Source organism: Borostomias antarcticus, assembly GCF_949987555.1.
Source record: "Borostomias antarcticus genome assembly, chromosome: 3".
Classification (NCBI taxonomy): domain Eukaryota; kingdom Metazoa; phylum Chordata; class Actinopteri; order Stomiiformes; family Stomiidae; genus Borostomias; species Borostomias antarcticus.
The window spans coordinates 4,120,083-4,139,144 of NC_140236.1; the positions used below are offsets into that span (position 1 = coordinate 4,120,083).

Here is a 19,062-nt window from a genome sequence, read left to right on the forward strand (position 1 = left end):
CTGGGACCTGGCCTCCTCCTGGGACCCGGCCTCCTCCTGGGACCTGGCCTCCTCCTGGGATCCGGCCTCCTCCTGGGACCTGGCCTCCGAGCCAGACAATGACACTTACCACTCTGTTGAGATGAGAGTGCAGATGCGATCCTGCTCTTTGAACTGTCCAGGCTGTAAATCAGATAGGAATCTCCACCTGGAATAACTTTAGATGGTATGTGCGCGCGCGTGTGCGTGTGTGTGCGCGCACGCATGTGTTTGTGTATCTTGAGTGTGTATCATGTGATAACTAATAGATGATGCGTGGCCAAGTCTAAGTACATAGGCTGTATACATCTCAGGTTCCACATACTGTACAACCCTTGAGTTACTGAAAGGAAAATACGTCCAATACCAGTGACCAGTTCACGCCAACCCATTTCTATTCTGTTTCAGTCCACATATCAGATTAGGCGACCTAAAGCGGTGGTCTGCTTTTGCTTATTTGCACATACCATCGTGGACTGATTGTGAAACACAGTGGGATCCGCGTCTCCCTTTATTACAGTTTCACTACAGGACAAGATACAGGAGGAAGATGAGGAGAGAGGAAGATGAGGAGAGAGGAAGATGAGGAGAGAGGGCTGTGGGGCAGTAAGGGTAAGACTGGGGAAAGGACATGAGGAGATAGAGATGGACCTGGATCTTATACAATAATAATAATAATAATAATAACTATTATTATTATTATTGTTATTATAACTTACTTGTATAGCATCCTTCATATAAAAATGCATCTCAACGTGTTTTACAACAAGGAAATAGCCTACATGCACCTACATGTGAGTCCTTCACAAAAAAATAGACATAAAATGAACATAAAAGCAGGAAAATAATATGGAAGATAAAACACATTAAAAAAGAAGATAAAGATAAGAAATCAAGTAAAATACATAATTAAATAATTAATTAAGTATAAGCTTAATCATAGGATGGAAAGACTCAGTGAAACTCACGCCTACATTCCTCGGTCTGCGGTGTAATTTGTCTATTCCGCTCCGAATAGTGTTTTAACCTTCTCAAGGCCAACTTCCGTGAGCGCTCGTTGGCCCTGTCCTCGTTGACAGGTGAAAGATGTATATAGATTTTGTCTATTCCTCTGTGAATAGTTTTAACCTTAAGGCTACCCTCGTTGACAGATGACAGATGTATATACATTTTGTCTATTCCCCTGTGAAGTGTTACCTTCTGAAGGCCTACTTCCATGAGCGGTCGTTGGCCCTGTCCTCATTGACATGTACATTTTGTCTATTCCTCTACGAATATTGGTTTAACCTTCTGAAGGCCATCAGATTTATTTATAGGCTGCAGATATATTTTTAGCTTTCTTTTAAAAAATATTTAACGAGCTGGCTTCCCTGATATCTACACGTAGTGTGTTCCATAGCTTTGGGGCATACAATAGGCCTATGCATGGGCTTAGAATTTAGGGGGACATGTCCCCATCAATATTCAGAGACTACTGAATTGTCCTCAGCAATAATTTGGTAGCCTACACGAGCTCCTTCTCTACTAGCCCCGCCTCCCTAGCCTCAATTTGTTTTTCAAACCTATCAATTTGTATGCAGCAAGTGCAAATGTGGGCCAAATGCATGATCATCTGTTCAGGAGAATAAAGAACCAGCCATCATAATCAGATTTGACTAGCTCAAATGTATGCTTTTTATTGTATATAGTGAAAAATAAAGTGGCTCCACACCAAAGCTCAAATCAAAAATACGTCCCAGAATTCCAAGGTGTGACAAAATGGAAATATGGAGAAACAGCTATGAGAGAGGAGAGACCTTTTTAGTAGGATTTTGTAACATTTGAAGTTTATACAGCAGTGAAGGTAATTGGGTTTCATACACTCTCTTGACACGTTGGCACATGGTAGCGCTCATACTGTTATTCACTATTAAGACCTTGGCTGCATCTTATTTGGCATAGCAGTGGAAAATCCATTTCAGTAGTTAAGTGAATTCTCTACTTCTCCTCATGCCAGTTTTCCCCCAACTCTTTGGCAAGTTTGGGGTATTTGAGGTTTGTACTCGGGTGCCATGTTTTGTCCAGCTGTGATAATCAAGAGGTGAAGTGTTGACGTTCTCCCTGCTGCTCTGGGTGAAACCCAGTAGAGACTGAGTAGAGATTGAGTAGAGATGGAGTAGAGATTGAGTAGAGATTGAACATTGATCTGGGTGAGGGAGACTGAGGAAAGACTTAAAGAGGAGAGATGAGCTCAAGATGAGGGCAGATAGGATGATCTGATTAAGATAAAGTAGTTAAAAACCACTGCTGATACAGTGGCGAGAGGATTCAAACTGACATCTTTGGCTCGAGCACTTTGAATTTTGACACCGGCAATGAGTAATAGTCATTAAAATATACTAAAATCCTGTGTGTGTGGGGGGGGGGCGGAGTCAAGAGGTTCCCATCACTGGGCTTTGTTGAAGTTCCTAATTGCCAACATGCCCACGGTCTTCCTGACCAGCCCTGACCCCTCCTGGTCCTGCGTCAGCGGGATCTTCCTGCTGTTCAGATGCCGACGTCCTGTGTCTTTCTCCTCCGGCTAAGCTTTGTTATAGACCTATTTTAGAGCCGGTTTCTTTTTTTATGTTTCCTGTACTCCCTATAAGTCAGCCTCCAAGGCGTAACAGGAATGCCAACAAAAACATAGGCTTACCGTATAGCTGGATGAGCTTAGTCCCACAGATCCAAACAAAATTTATGTCCGACACAGAGCAATACACCCCAGCATGCTGTAGGCCGAACTGTATTTCTGTGTAGCCTATCTGGAAACCCATCCATCTTTGGGTTTCCTAAACACGTCTGACAGGTTACACTAACCACAATCTAAAGTTCGTTAGGCTACTCTGTTTCTAGTTGGATAAGCTATTCTATAATGTGTGTGTGGCGGGGTGTGTGTGTGTGGGTGGGTGTGTTTGTGTGTGTGTGTGTGTGTGTGTGTGGGGGGGGGGGGTATAGGTGTGTGCGTGTGTGTGTGGGGGGGGGGGGGGGTATAGGTGTGTGCACTGTCTTGTGTGTAAAGACAGTAAGATTTATCGAGCACATTGAAACATCTGCTTTGTTGTATTCTGTAATGAGTCTATATCCTACTCTACAGTCAATCAGCCAACACCCAACATTGAAAGTTTCCATTGTGAAATTTAACAGTCTTCCATACTGCCAAGACTGCTCATGGAAGTTCTCAATAAAACTGTGCTGGCTTCTCTAGGGAGGCTTGCTCAGACAATGAACTTATTGTAACAATAACAGATAACACTTTCTATTTTTAGAATATGTGTCTAATGTTCTCCTTATATGCTCATTAGCAGGCATCACAGACTAGGACAACTTACAATGAAATGGATATCTAAAAAGACAGTCGAAGAGTATCTTTGCAAGCAGTTTACTGCAAACAAAATTGCAGTTTATAAATCATTGACAAAGTTTGATTGATCCAGTGACTGAAAGGAACCAAATGATCCTTTCTTTCAAATGAATTGAACTTTAACCCTGGCGCCTAACGCTTGAATTGTGAAAAACCGCATGTGCTCCATAAAAATGTGAAATACTAAACCCGGTCATTCAGCAACCATGGATAAAGGTCAGTGAAATGAGTCATCGACATTAGAGTCCCCCAAACTCTGACTGTCACGTAATCTGTTACAAGAGAGACTGGTATACCAAATGTAGCCAAGCAGGCGCAAGCACACAAACACACACACACACACACACACACACACACACACACACACACACCATCCACAGAATACAGCTTAGCTCTGTGAAGGGTGTTTACATCAGTGTTCACATTGCAAAGATTCCTCCAAGGCCTAACTCTCTCTGTCTCTCTCTCTGTCGCTCTCTCTCTCTTCTCTCCCTCCCTTCTTCTGCCTTATCGAAACTGTTACAGTATATTGTTTTTCAACCCTCATTGTTGGATATTTATTTGTTAAACTTATTTTCTTCTTCTTCTTCTTCTTCTTCTTCTTCTTCTTCTTCTTCTGTATGTATGTTCTCTCTTTCATCCAGTTCATTTCTCAGCGTGTCTTGGCCATGCTCTATTGCAGCTGCATGTCCATTTCTATCCTCTCCCTGTGATATCATGACTGACCCATATTGCTCACACCCGTAGCGTACCCACCCTGTGGTGTCACAGCTGCTTTCCTCCCTTAGCAACATCCATGTGTACACACACACACACTTGTGCATGCGTGGGCACATACACACACATACATACACACGCACACAAACACACACTCACACACACCTCTTTCCATTATACGTGTGGCTGGGAATACTCGTTTCTAGCCCACAGAGAAACGAGCTGCACAGATTGCTGATTAAGTCTGATTTATCGGTTGTGCTCTTCAGCAGCTGGTGTCATAAACAGCAGGATAGGATGTCTGTGTACCGTACATTCTCCTTTTTACAGTGAGCAGAGAGAAGAAAAGGGGGATTTATTTTATGATTGCTTTGATATGTTTCCAAGACACTCAACTCTGACGCAATCAAAATACAACTCAAACGTTATATCTCTATCTCTCAGAGAGAGAGACAGTGTGTGTGTGTGTGTGTGTGTGTGTGTGTGTGTGTGTGTGTGCGTGTGTGTGTGAGAGAGAGAGGGAATGTGATAGAAATAGGGAGAAAGTGTGTTTTTGAGGTGTGTTTGTGAGTGCATGCCTGTGAGGAGAGAGAGTGTGCTGTTCAGAATGTGTCTTGTGGCAGATCGTCTCACACCTCTCACCAGATGTGATGTGTAGTCCCACTCAATCTTAATGACAGGGGGATGACAGTCTATGTATTCAGCCCATCCTGCTGTTAACACACTCACCTATCATCAATTTGCTCCTCTCATCTTCTCTCGTTTGTTTCCATTTCATTTTGTCTTTCTCGCTGTGTGTGTGTGTGTGTGTGTGTGTGTGTGTGTGTTCGTGTCCCGTCTCCGTCTGAATACCACCATCCTTCTTTTTGTTGTCTTTCTCGTCCTTCCTCGTTGCCCTGGGGGTTAGTCTCTTGAATCTGTCTGCCTTATCCTGACTCCATTCCTCTCTTGTCAAAGTGACAGAAAACCAAGGGGAGGCAAAAAGAGTCATGACATTGTCTGCTTGTGATATGGGACCGGGGGCTGTTTGAGCTTGTCTGTGCTGCTGTCTACCTGTCTGTGGTCAATGAGTAATCCATCTGAAGGCTGAGTACACAGTGTGGGTATGTCACATAGCTCACAGGGGAAAATTGGTGTTTTACCCCTGGGGTGATGGGTAGATCACAGTAAGCAGGCTTCTGAGGTTAAGGGGGTTGTCTGCTTCCTGCTACACAACCCGAAAATAACGACTAGTAACACAAGATTTTTTGTTTTTGCTTTTTATGGCATCATTCAGCTTTTATTTTGCCAGCATTGAACGTGAATAAGTAATCGGATGCCATTTTTTCACCATTTTGTCATTTTCACTCGGTTCACTTGAAAAGCAATTCAATTATTAGCTTCTGCTAATGACATAAAGCCACACAAATAAGTTGGAGAGTCTGAAATAAAGTCCTGTTTCTACGGTCAGAAAAGAAAAATGGAACCATGCTCACAATTGTTTAACTTAAATTTGTGTTGTTTACAGATTTGTGTCTCTCTACCAGGGTGTGATACAAGAGAGACCAGAAACCTGCAGACTATATAAACAGGATACTTAGCAGAGAGACACACATAGGCTGGGGGATTCTTTACTGACACAGCAGGATATTATGTTGACAGGTTACAGGTTGTACTAACAATTCCACCACACACTTAATCCACCTACACAGACTTCCCTGTGTTTCATACACTCCTGTCATTAGATGGTACAGCAGTATTGTAAGATGGTGCCACGTAGGAACTGATGTTCTGCTGCCCATATATAGTACAGAAGATATCCCATATAGAGAACAGGGGGGGTGGGAGAGAGAGAGAGAGAGAGAGAGAGAGAGAGAGAGAGAGAGAGAAACCAGGCCAGGTCCAGCCTAGCTTATGTGCGTGGCTGGCTTGTTTCTGTTCAGGACTGGTAGGACGGAAGCTAGTCATGCCACTGAAATAGCTGTGAATTGAAATGACATGAAATAATGTCTGATAAATTAAGATAGGTCTTGTCACCTGGACACAGAAGTTCCAATGCTTCCAATGCTAATCCTGCACAATATGAGCAGTTAGCTCATGAGCTCACAACAACTAGCAGCAGCTTCCATAACATTAATGGTAGCGGTCAGTAGGGATGCGCATCGAATACCGGTTCTTGTTGAGAACCGGTTCCCAGTGAATCGATTCCTTGGAATCGTTAGCCAAAATATTTAACGATTCCTGTTGTTGCTGCGCATGCGCGATGACTTCGCACGCACGATGCCTTGTTTTGTTTCATTAGACCGCGGTAGAAGAAGCCAGCAACATGTCGTCTAGGCATAAACGTTCGAAAGTGTGGTTACATTTCACGCGACAAGATGACAACACGGCTATTTGCAATGCTTGCAAAAAACGTATTTCATCAAAGGGGGGAAATACTACAAATATGCAAAAACATTTGGCCACACAGCATGCGATAACTTTGCAGGAATGTCCCGTTTTTACTGCGCTCCAGAGTGACGACAGCAGCGCAGCTAACGTGTAGTCGAAGGTAAACTCCTCCAGAGTCCCTGTCTATTGTGTTAGTGCCATTTGTTTAATTGTGTAAACCAGCTTTCACTATATGAATAATCTCCATTTCCATCTATGTAATTTAGATGATGACGTTCAGTCAGGCTCGTGGTCTGTCTGGGTCAGAGGCTACTTCTTGTAGAAGTAGTAGAATTGTTAATTCTCCATACAGTTGATGGTTTCAGACCTACTCAGTTCCATTTGGACTTCACTTGATTGTATTTGTTGCCAGTTGCTGCTAGTTTTATTTTTGTCAGCTCAGCTCATATACCCTTTTTAAATGGAAGGAGCATTGTAATTTCTACTAGACACATGTTAGACTGTTATTGGATTTAGACCCCCCTCTGGGCTACCCACCTGCCCCCACCGGTGAAGACAAGTGTGTCTCTAGCCCTCTCAGGGGCTGAGTTGTGGGATACGTGGCATGAATAGTGGCGTGATGGCGAGACTCCGCCCCCTCAGGTCAGAGCTGGTCGTGGACAATGTACCTCTCTCCGGGCCACTCACCTGGCCCCACCAGTGAAGACCCTGTGTCTCTAGCCCACTCGAGGGCTGAGTTGTGGTGTCCGTGGCATGGACAGTGGTGTGGTGGCAAGACTCCGCCCCCTCGCGTCATATTGGGTCGGGGGCTGTGGACCCCTCTATAAACATTATTTGACCTTTCAATTCTCTTCACTTACATAAACAGACAGTGAGTGTGTGATCTCTGAAATAATAAAGAAATATAATGTATAACTAACAGAAATACTTACACAAATAAACTAAATAGCCTAACTCAAATACTTATTGAATTGCTGAAACTGAACAAGGAACAGTCTATCTAAGCCTGTTGCTGCCCACTGAACAAGGAACACAGTCTTTCTAAGCCTGTTGCTGCCCTCCTGTGGCCAAAAACAGTAAATGCTCTTGTGGTAGCAACATAGAACTGCAGGTTCTGGGACCACTGCCTCTTGTGGTAGCAACATAGAACTGCAGGTCAACAATGGGACAAAGGGAGTGACGACTACTGGATATTTGCTATTCTAGCTGCGTGGCTGGCCAGCCACGCACAAAAAACATCTACAATTTTACTTTATTTGAAACTTATCTACTTTATGAACTAAGGCTGTGCTAAAATGTGTTCGACTGTGACTATATAAGCTCAAAACATGATTGTGTTTGGCTACCTCTCTACTTGACCTTGTTTTTATTGAATGGGAACAGAATAAGCATATTTTGTGTCTTGTGCCGTCCCTCTCCTGCTACCTCTTCACATCTGCATTCACTCCTGGCATGGAACTGTTGCATTGACTCAAGGCCATATGCGATGTACTCTTAGAGGAGGTGAATTCATTATCCATTATATCTGAAACGGTTGGCAGTTATTTATTCTGAAAGATGTAGAATTTACATCAATCACACCACTTTACCAAAACCTAAAACAGAGACTGTCCATTAGAGAAAATGCATTTGTGGATTCATAGTCAATTGGTGCTTTATCCAAATTAACAATAATGCAAACCAGTATATCCAGGATAGAAGGGGTTTGGAAATACATGTATCTAGATTTACACCAGAATTAAAGGATGTAACACTTACATCTACTGGTCAACAGTGGTACTAACTGCCCACCACAGAACAGAATTATAAATTGTTGTCAAGGCTGGAGTTTTTCATTTGAAAGAGATGAAATGTTCTATTGGTAAATATATTTTTCTACTTATCACATCATGTTGTACAAACTGTTAACTTAATTTTTGATTGAACAAATGAGAAAAGCAAAGTGTTTGGGCGGCTCGTGGACCCACCCCGTAATTCTAATCTGCTCCAAAATGTAATGCATTCTAAGGTGGCCCATGCTACACCCTTCCACTGAGTTTCCTGAAAATCAGTGCAGTAGTTCTTTGCGTAATCCTGCTGAGAGACATATGTACGTACAGACGGACGGACGTACACACAGCACCAAAAACATTACCTCTCACTCAGCTATCGCTGGGGCGGAGGTAATAAAAAAAAAACGGAAATATCACATGTACATATGTATTCACACCCTTTACACAGTACTTTGTTGAGGCAAGCCTTCTTGGGTATGACGCTACAAGCTTGGCACACCTGTATCTGGGGCATTTCTCCCAATCTCATCTCCAGATCCTCTCAAGCTCTATCAGGCTAGATGTGGAGCGTGGCTGCACAGCTATTTTCAGGTCTTTCCAGAGACGGTCTATCGAGTTCAAGTCTGGGGTCTGGCTGGGCCACTCAAGAACATTCATATACTTCTCCCAAAGCCACTCCTTCGTTGTCTTGGCTGTGTGCTTAGGGTTTTTGTCCTGTTGGAATGTAAACCATTGCCCTAATCTGAGACCGTGAGCACTCAGGGGCAGGTTTTCATAAAGGACCTCTCTGTACTTTGCTCCGTTCATCATTCCATTGATCCTAGTGACTAGTCTCCCAGTTCCTGCCAATGAAAAACATCCCCACAGCATGATGCTGCCACCACCATGCTTCACCGTAGGGATGGTATTAGCCTGGTGATGATACCACCATGCTTCACCGTAGGGATGGTATTAGCCCGGTGATGATACCACCATGCTTCACCGTAGGGATGGTATTAGCCTGGTGATGATACCACCATGCTTCACCGTAGGGATGGTATTAGCCTGGTGATGAGTGCTGCCTGGTTTCCTCCAGATGTACTGCTTGGCATTCAAGACAAAGAGTTCAGTCTTGGTTTCATCTGACCAGAGAATCTTGTTTCTCATGATCTGAGAGTCCTTTAGGTGCCTTTTGGTAAACTCCAAGCAAGCTGTTAAATGCCTTTTACTGAGGAGCCTCAGCCTCTGTCTGGCCACTCTACAATAAAGGCCTGAAGGTTCTCCCATCTCCACAGAGGAATTCTGGAGCTCTGTCAGAGTGACCATCGGGTTCTTGGTCACCTCCCTGACCAAGGCCCTCCTCCCCTGATTGCTCAGTTTGGCCAGGCAGCCAGCTCTAGGAAGGGTCCTGGTGGTTCCAAACTTCTTCCATTTGAGAATGATGGATGCCACTGTGTTCTTCGGAACCATCAATGCTGCACTTTGTTTTGGTACCCTTTACCAGATGTCTCAGAGGTCTACGGACAATGTCCTCGACTTCATGGCTTGGTTTTGGCTCTCACATGCACCGTCAACTGTGGGTTATTACTACTTTACATACAGTACAGTAGACAGGTGTGTGCCTTTCCAAATCATGTCCAATCATATGATTGGAAAGGAGGGCTTCGGCGTTCTTGTAGTCACAATATCTTCTAGAAGGTGCTCTTTGGATGTCAGGGACAAACATAGAATTCATCAAAAAAAGTCCAAGGCACACTTCTTGATTAAAAAGCTTTAATAATAGGCTAGTTCAAAGGCCCCATGGTCAAAACATATTGGCGTTTTTTATTGCTTTGTTCTGAGATGAACTAGCCTATTATTAAAGCTTTTTAATCAAGAAGAGTGCCTTGGACTTTTTTGATGAATTCATGTCCAATCAATTGCATTTACCACAGGTGGACTGCAATCACTAATCAAACTAATCACTAATCTAATCACTGCCAAAGTTGCCTCAACAATGTAGCCTACTGAGTAAAGGGTGTAAATTCGTATGTAGCCTACATGTGATTTCAGTTGTGTGTTTTTTTACATTTTGCAACAATAAATTAATTAATTAATTAAAAAAAAAAAAAAAAACTTTGTCGTTATGGTATATTATTACATAGATAGGTAGATTGATGCTGGAAAAATGAATTTAATCAATTTTGGAATAAGGCTGTAACATAATAAAATGTGGGGAAAAGGGTGTGAGTAGAAATACTTTCCGGATGCACCGTAGTAGCACAGTAGTAGTGGAGCATGCATTTTGCATTACTCTCGTCTCCATACTACAGACTTTCAACATCTGGCTGCACAGTGATATTCCTTTGCTTCTTATTGTTCTGAAAGATTTAATGCGGCTGCGGCTCATTTCTTCCAGAAGTAATTCGCTTTGTTAACTAGCCTCCCCCAACACTGCTATTGTAACAGACTAACGTTAGGTAATCCAATGAGATTAGGGTTGATCACCCATATCGTTCAAATCGTTGCGCGTGATTAACTTGTTGCTAAACTTTGTGATCTTGAACACGACCCGTTTAGAGGGAGTCTCGTAGTGGACGTGGACGTGAAAAGTTGCAAACAAAGTTCAGTCCACTCCGGTAGTCATCATGGTAGCTCTAAAGTGACATGAAAACTGGAGGCAATGGAGGCAAATAAAAATAATATCGGACAATTAACTCCAGGTAACTGCCAAATCTGGCTCATCTTTAGTCTTGACCTGTTGCGAAGTTCGGCGTGTGTCAGAGCGGATCTATTTTCATCTAACGGTGCTTAGCTATCGTAGCACTAGCTAGCTAACATATGTTCTCAATGTTGTTACGTTAACGTTACTCTTGTTGTTAAGATATAGGCAGCTGATAGGTAGATAATGTGAATTTGCCATGTTACTTGGTAGGCTGACACACTGGAGCTAAGTTAAACCCACTAACGTCGGTTTATCAACCCAATGTTCAAAGTAGACACTTAAAGGGGTTTGACAGGACATTTGGGTTTAGAACATTTTGTGTTGTTGTGATGCATGCAATGCAAATACGGTAGTCACACCTCTAGCCTCTGCATCATCTAGCTATCCAGATAAATAGCTATCAATCTCAAAACTGTTTTCTGGACTAAAAAGGAGTCTTTTATGGAAATATTGGAAGCAATATTGCTCTTATCATCCAGATTGCACTCCATTCTGTTCTCTCCAAGTTCAGTGGATTCTTTACAGTTTCTGTTCTGCCTCCATATCTGTATACTACTGTGTACTATACTATCTGTGTACTACCCTTGCTCAAGACTGATACATTAAGAATGTAAAAATGTACTTGTGTGGCCTACAATCCGCATTCCGCACTCACTTCATAATTTATACACTGTGTTCTCAGATCCCCGGGGGGCGGAGCCTGCTCAGGGTGGCCCAGAGGAGCCTGGCCCAGAGGCAGTGATTGGCAGGCAGCTCAGCGAACCAGGGCGCTTTGCTTACGCTGGGCTCTGTGGGGTCTCTCTGGGCCAGCTGTTTCCCGGTCCAGAGAACAGGTAGGACCACTTGGTGTGTCAAAGTATGAAGCATGAAAAGAGAGAGACTATACATACATCACATAAAGGTGCTAGGTTGGATAGCGTCAGTGATGGAAAGATAAGGCCCACACACTATAGCTCCATGCCACAAAATAACTTTAATACAGGAAACAACATTTCGTATGAAGTATGAAGCAACCATGTTGGTCCGACTCAAATGTATCTTAAGAGTGTAGGCTATGTGGAACGCCATCGGCCGTTTCTTGGCGAACTAAGCCACCTCCGTCACAGAGACAGTGCGGTGCTGCGGTGTGTTTGCAGGGGCTTCCGGGAGCAGTATCTGGAGGGTCTGGTCAGCTGGCTGGGGCTGGACGAGTCTGTCATGCCCGTCATGGGAGCCTTCCTGGCAGGGCTGGGCTTCGAGGGCAGCGACACCTTCCTCTCCATCCTCCAGGCTGAGCCGCTGCTGTCTGCGGGGGCCGCCCCCATCACACAGGTTGGTCACAGCGTACGTCAATCCTGCAGACCTGGGTCAGCCAGGGTCAGTCATGTAGACCTAGACGCTAACAACCACTCCTCCTCCTCCTCCTCCTCCTCTCTGGCAGGATCTGGTGTCTTTCTCCGTCAAAGACGGTAAGAGTCTCGCTCATTGATTCGTCGAGCCGAGTTTGACTCTCCCGACTTGTCGTGCCCCTTCAACCCCTCTCTGCGTTTCCTCAGGCCAGTACGACGCCAGGTCTCGGGTCCTCGTCCGCCATGTCAGCTGTCTGCTCCGCGTGGCCCCTCGGCACCTGGAGGAGTTTGAGGAGTCGCTGGGGGAGAGCCTGCGAGGGGGAGGAGAGGAGAGCGAGTAAGTGGAGGGAGGGAGGAAGGAAGGGAGGGAGGGAGGGAGGGAGGGAGGGAGAGATGGCGGGACAGAGGGAGATAGATTTACCTACAGTAGTTACATAGAAGTAAAAATGTCACTCGATACAAAGTTCGTAAATTGCCGTGTGGTTTGTGCAAAATAACATTACATTACATTTTTAGTGTGCTCTCCTTTTTGTGTCACTGCTTTCACCCAGGACTACGACAGTAAGTCATTGTACTACTCCCACATTCGGTACTTTCCATGGGGCTTTGTTTTGTTGTGGAATGTTGTTGTACCACGTGCGTGCATCTTGTCAAATGTGTGTTCTTGTTCCGCCTGTTAGAGAAGAGTCATCTCGACGGCAGAGGAAGGAGAGAGGACGAAAATTACGCCGCTACTTCCTGATTGGTCTGGCCACTGTAGGCGGGGGGACTGTGATAGGTCAGTGCCAATGCTTCAGCCAATCACTTGCATTTGAAGACTGTTCTATTAACAAATATTATTCATGCACATAGTAAGTAAGTAAGCCTTTTGAGAACCAATGTTTCTCTGGCCTAGTGGCCTATGGGGCAGGAGCCTATCTCCTATTTCTGTAGCGTGAGGCAGCTTGATGTACAAGTACATCAACATGACTAGTTGCAGGAACTCACCCCCAGTCCAACCCTTGATGCTGAGTGCCAAGCAGGGAGGCATCGGGTACCATTTTTATAGTCTTTGGTATGACTCGGACGGGGATCGAACTCACGACCTCAGTCTCAGGGCGGACTCTCTAACCGCAAGGCCACTGAGCTGGTTTACATTTCATGCATATAACCAGACTGTCATCTCCCCCAATGATCTCATACTAAGTGCGCTATATTTTTGTTTTGTTGAATACTTCCCGATATTTACAGTGTCAGTGACTAATCTCTGGTTTCGTTGACGAACGTCTCCAGGTTTGACGGGCGGGCTGGCGGCGCCGATGGTGGCGGCGGGGGCGGGCGCTGTGCTGGGTGCAGGAGGGGCAGCAGCTCTGGGCTCGGCCACCGGGATCGCCATCATGGCCTCCCTGTTTGGAGCTGCAGGAGCTGGTCTCACCGGTGAGATGGCGGGCTGGGGGGGTGAAGAAGTGCTGCCAGTGTACAAGAATGAAGCCCAATTTATGCTTCGCCGAGCGACACTTTTAAAAAAATGTCATGGGCGACAAAAAGTGTCAAAAAGTGTCGCCGAGGGCTGTCACACACCAAGGGATTTTTTAAAATGTCGCTGACTCAAATATTGTCGCTCAAGTGTGATTGGATAGCTAGATAGAAGGCTCGTGCGTTGCCATGGATATGCTGGTTCCGCAGCCTTGTTTTAGTTTTGGCTGTCATTTGACGTTAGGCTGTCATGGAAGGAGTAGAGGAACATCTCTCTGAGCTTGTGAGGAGATATCCCCATCTATACAATTCACCCCTGCCCCTTCACATATGCCCATGTACTGCGGAATTCGTGGAAGGGAATCTTTCACGATCAGAATGAAAAGAAACCACAATGAAAACCGCTCTCTGAACAACCTCTTTACCTCAGATTAAACTCTTTCCCTCAGAAAGCCGCTTCTCTCAGAATGACAACAAACGCGCAACAAAATGACAAGCGCACGGCTGATTGTTTCCATAGAGACGACCCAAAGCAACACTTTTTTTTTGTCGAGTGACATTTTTCAAGAAGCATAAATTAGGCTTTAGGAGTCTTACTTTCTCTCTCTCTCTCTCTCTCTCTCTCTCTCCAGGCTACAAGATGAACAAGCGAGTTGGGGCCATAGAGGAGTTTGAGTTCCTTCCTCTGAGCTCAGGGAAGCACCTCCACCTCACTGTGGCTGTGACTGGCTGGCTGTGCAGCGGCAAATACAGTGAGCATGCGCTACGTCACGGTCGTTTATTTGTCAACAGGAAGCTGTAAGATGAGGAGAAGTACTCTGACAGTAAAAACCTTGGTAGACGTTTTTTTTTTTTCTAACACAGCACTAGCAATTCTCACCCACGGCCAAACATCCTAGCGTTAAAGGACCATACCTGTCTAAATATGATTTGATCTCCTAAAACTAGTCACCCAACGTATATCACATTACCAATAAAAGCTACGGAAAATTATTTGAAACTAACTGGGGCGAGTTTGTCAGCGCAACGAGGGAACAATTTAAAAATGCGTTGTAAAGCCATCGCGTTCCACTTTTGAAATGTAATTAAAACGCGAAAATGCAAATATCTTTTAATGTGAGCTTTGCTTCGGAAAATGGATTGCGGTAATGTGATATACGTTGGGTGACTAGTTTAAGGAGATCAAGTCGTATTCAGACCGGCATGGCCCTTTAAGAGAATTTCAAAGTCATCACAACGCTTCAGCGGTGAGTCGTCTGTTTCTACCGCTGACCCTTGACCCCTGCCGCCCCTCCTCCAGGCTCGTTCCAGGCGCCGTGGTGCAGCCTGGCGGCGTGCGGGGAGCAGTACTGCCTGGTGTGGGAGTCGCGCTTCCTCCGGGACCTGGGCTGCGCCATGGCCACTCTGCTGGATGGCCTGGTCAGCATGGTGGCCCAGGAGGCCCTCAAATACACCATCCTATCAGGTGCGCCCAGTATTGTTTACGTTTACGCCGCAGTATTGGAGCGAGAGTTTCTCTCACATTTTTCTACTGCCAGCATGTTTGGTTAATGGATGAAAAATCCCAGCTTTGAATTTGTGTGACATACGTGTCGCAGAAGCTAGTTTCTGAATCCTTGTATCTGAGACACGTGTTGCTAGTTTGTGACCAGGGCTGAAAATTAACACCTGCCACCGGCCAAATGCAGGTAAAATTTCCTATTGGCGACTAGATTTCGGAAGGCTATCTGAAAAAAATATATACTTGGCTGGTAGATTTTTTCATCTACAGTCCCCTTGGCAGGTGACTCACCGTGAGCCAAAAAGTTAATTTTCACCCCTGTCTGTGTGTGTCCGCCTCGTCAGGTATCGTCACCGCCCTGATGTGGCCCGCCTCTCTGCTGGCGGTGGCCAGCGTCATCGACAACCCCTGGTGCGTTTGTCTCAGTCGCTCTGCGGAGGTGGGCAAACACCTGGCCCAAGTGTTGAGGAGCAGACAGCAGGTAGGCCTCTCAGCCCTGGAGTTTACCCACGCCTGCTGGTGGCAGGAGACGCCACGTGTCGCCAGGTTGCCTTACTGCACTGCGGTTCCACAGAATCATCCACAGTTGAAGTTGGAACTCCCTGAGGCGAATCGTAGCCAGCATGCATCCTCTTGTGTAATATTTAAGACCAGGGGTCAAGTGAGCTTTAATCATGTGCTCACACAAATCAAATCATTTTGTTGTTCAGTAGTCAGTTGTCACCTAGGGGATTAAAAAACACTGCTAATAGGTTTGAGGTCAAAACACAAAACACTGCTAATAGGTTTGAGGTCAAAACACAAAACATTGCTAATAGGTTTGAGGTCAGAACACTCAGCAGGTCAATAAACGGGAGGATGAAGGTCACTAATGTTTCATCTCTGTTCTCCCCGTCTCTGTATAAAGGGCAAGCGTCCCGTCAGTCTCATCGGCTTCAGTCTGGGAGCCAGGGTTATCTACTTCTGTCTGCAGGAACTGGCTAATGACCAAGGTATATCAAGCAAACAGAACACTGAATGTCAAACAACTCATCGCTTGTGACGATGCACTTTTAATCACAGAAATGAATTTTGTTCTGCTTTTTCTTCTTGAGGTCAGCCTTCACAGATCCAATGTCACACAGAGAGTTTTTCCATATCTTTGGGGAGGCCTTATAGGCTATTAACCGTAGATCATACTCCTCATCATGTCCCAGTTGTCAGTAGTTGTAACCCTAACCCTAACCCATAAAACAACCACAAGCCAGAACTGGAAATTAACTTTGTATTCTGAATGAATAAATGAGCTTCCCCTTCCCCAGGCTGTGAGGGCGTGGTGGAGGATGTGGTCCTCCTGGGAGCCCCTGTAGACGGCTCAGAGAAGGCCTGGGAGAGGATGGCCAAGGTGGTGGCCGGGAGGATCGTGAACGGATACAGCAGGTAATAAAAAGAAAGATGGTCTTTTTCACGGAAATTAAAATGTGTAATGGGGTTGTTTATTGGACCATAACTGCATATTGAGTGGTATTATTAGAGTCCTTATTTCCGGCTATGAGAATTACATTAGCTGGACTCATTGTAAATAAGTTTATGATCTGTTAGGAAATTAGCAGCTGAATAATTGAAAAAGGGCAGTCCGTTAGTGCAGGTTAGCACCGGCATGCTTCAGAGGTTGGACAGGTTTTAATCCGAGGTCCATCCGCCTGTCAGAGGGGACTGGCTGCTCAGGTTCCTGTACCGGGGCTCGTCCGCTCATCTGTGCGTCGCAGGGCTGCAGCCAATCAGCCTGCAGGATCGGCGCATAATCAACGTGGACCTGTCGTCTGTGGTGAGTTGGGGACTCGAAAGGATTTTGCATAATAACGATGGCATTGTCTATCTGTCAAGTGTCAAGTGGCACAGATAATTTCAAATATCATCGGGGCTCATGGGGTGTGCGTCCAATGTAATGTGATTTATGTTAATTCAAAGTTCAAGGGCAAACAGGTGGGGGAAGAGGCCCAGTCGCACGTCAGTGTAGTTTACCAACCGACCTGCTGGTTGAAACCCTTTCAAATCCACTATAGCTACTGCGCTCAACCACTGCCATTGGTGATACAATAGTCGAAACAACTTTGTACTTTCTCCATCTTAGTTGATCTTGTCAGAAATGTGTGTATCTGTGTTAAAATGTAAAGAGTTAGCAAGGAGGTTGAATAACAATTCTACATTTGTATTATAGTATTTCAATGACAATGTCACATGAAATCTTTATAAACCCCACAGACAGTGATTTTATTCACACCATTTATTAAAAGCGGAAGAACAATTGTGATTCACAGTATGTATATACTGTACAGGATGGATACTCACTGTCAGTAATGCTTAACCATTCAGTCACTGTTATACGCCTACTATGAAAATAATCCATGTTACAGATTAATTAGAAAAAGAAAGATGATTAATGCACAAAGGTGGAATGCATCAAAGTCTTGACATTACGCTAAACAGCCTAGTACAGTGATATGTGTAATATATAAAGCATTCTTGGTACCAAGAGAACATTGGGAAAAGTTCAGTAGCTACAGTTACACAAGTTAAAACAACTACAAAAAGAGAAGTTATCACAATGTCGGAGAAACCTGTGCCTGAAATTTACATTTACATTTACACACACACACTTCTGTCCAGAATGCCACTTTCCCCTGCCGGAGCACATTAATTCTTGTTTCTGCGTCCTAGGTGAAAGGTCACTTGGATTACATGTGTCAGATGGACACCATCTTGGTGGCAGTGGGTCTGCCCACCAGGGAAGCGCCAAGAGCGTCCGGCGGTCTTTCTCAACCGTTAACCGTAGCAGAGGGCAAAGTGGACGTCCTTGACCCGTCCCCCCAAGACCAAGTGGCCGGGGAGCAGCGTCTCGAAGGTGTAGGTGAGACGTTGGGACGAGAGGATGAGGGAGCAGCACAGGTGAAGGAGGAGGAGGACATGGGTGACGGTTGGGACATCCCTGACATTTCAGATCTGCTGGACTCCCTGAACGATACGAGTACCGCCGATCAAAAGACAGTCGGGGACAACGTGCCACATCGTCCTGAGGGGAAGTCTTCTCAGAAGGACGTCTCTGCAGCTCTCCATACCGGGTGTGACGGAGAGGGGGCGGAGTCTGATGGGGCGGAGGGGGCGGAGTCTGACGGAGCGGAGGGGGCGGGATCTGATCATGAACACACGTCCTGGAGTTGGGAGGACACACACTGGACCACTGAACACACGTGCACAAAGGCACGTCCACCAACGCGCGCAGGGCTCAGGCTACAGGACCGACCGCCTCGTAGTCCCTCCTCTTCTCAGCTGGACTGTCCAACATCAAAGATGTGTGTGGAAGGACAGCATTCTCCACACTAAGCTTTCAGAACATGCCACCGAGGACACCGATAATGAACTTGACAAACTAATCATGAACTTGTGAACCCCATAAGGGCCTTGTAGGTTAATTAAACAATGGCAGCCTAACATGTTTTTAAGTAATATTTTACAAAATAATTTAACTGGAAAGAAAAGTGTTGCATAATTTATCAGTATTGTGTTTTAGGCTTCATGTATATACAATGTCAATTTGATTACAAGCAAAATGTTACGTCAAATACAAGACTGCACAGCATTTTGGGGAGGGAGGATATAAAATAATGTAGCATGATGAGACCACAGAAGCGTAAATGACACTTTTTTTCTCCTTCTGGGACCTGGTTGCCATGGTTATTATCACAGGACATGTCCATCCAGACTACCATAAATACTCACCCGGTGATTGTCCAAGCCATTCCTCGTTACCTCACTCAGTGACGGGACTAAACTATTCCTGTCTCACTGCCACCCAC

At 45.1% G+C, this 19,062-nt stretch overlaps 1 protein-coding gene across 1 annotated transcript; it reads left to right on the plus strand.

Moving 5' to 3' along the window:
* Nucleotides 1-10,822: 10,822 nt before the first annotated feature.
* tmco4 (transmembrane and coiled-coil domains 4) lies at nucleotides 10,823-18,589 on the plus strand (the record flags this gene model as incomplete). The annotated part of the gene is made up of 14 exons (XM_084461933.1): nucleotides 10,823-10,940; nucleotides 11,625-11,775; nucleotides 12,079-12,253; nucleotides 12,363-12,390; nucleotides 12,478-12,607; nucleotides 12,951-13,048; nucleotides 13,543-13,686; nucleotides 14,358-14,477; nucleotides 15,026-15,190; nucleotides 15,571-15,707; nucleotides 16,134-16,218; nucleotides 16,528-16,645; nucleotides 16,916-17,033; nucleotides 17,927-18,589. The coding sequence occupies exons 1-14, from the start codon at nucleotides 10,901-10,903 to the stop codon at nucleotides 18,587-18,589; spliced, it is 2,172 nt and encodes a 723-aa protein (XP_084318059.1). The 5' UTR covers nucleotides 10,823-10,900.
* Between the last annotated feature and the right edge of the window lie 473 nt (nucleotides 18,590-19,062).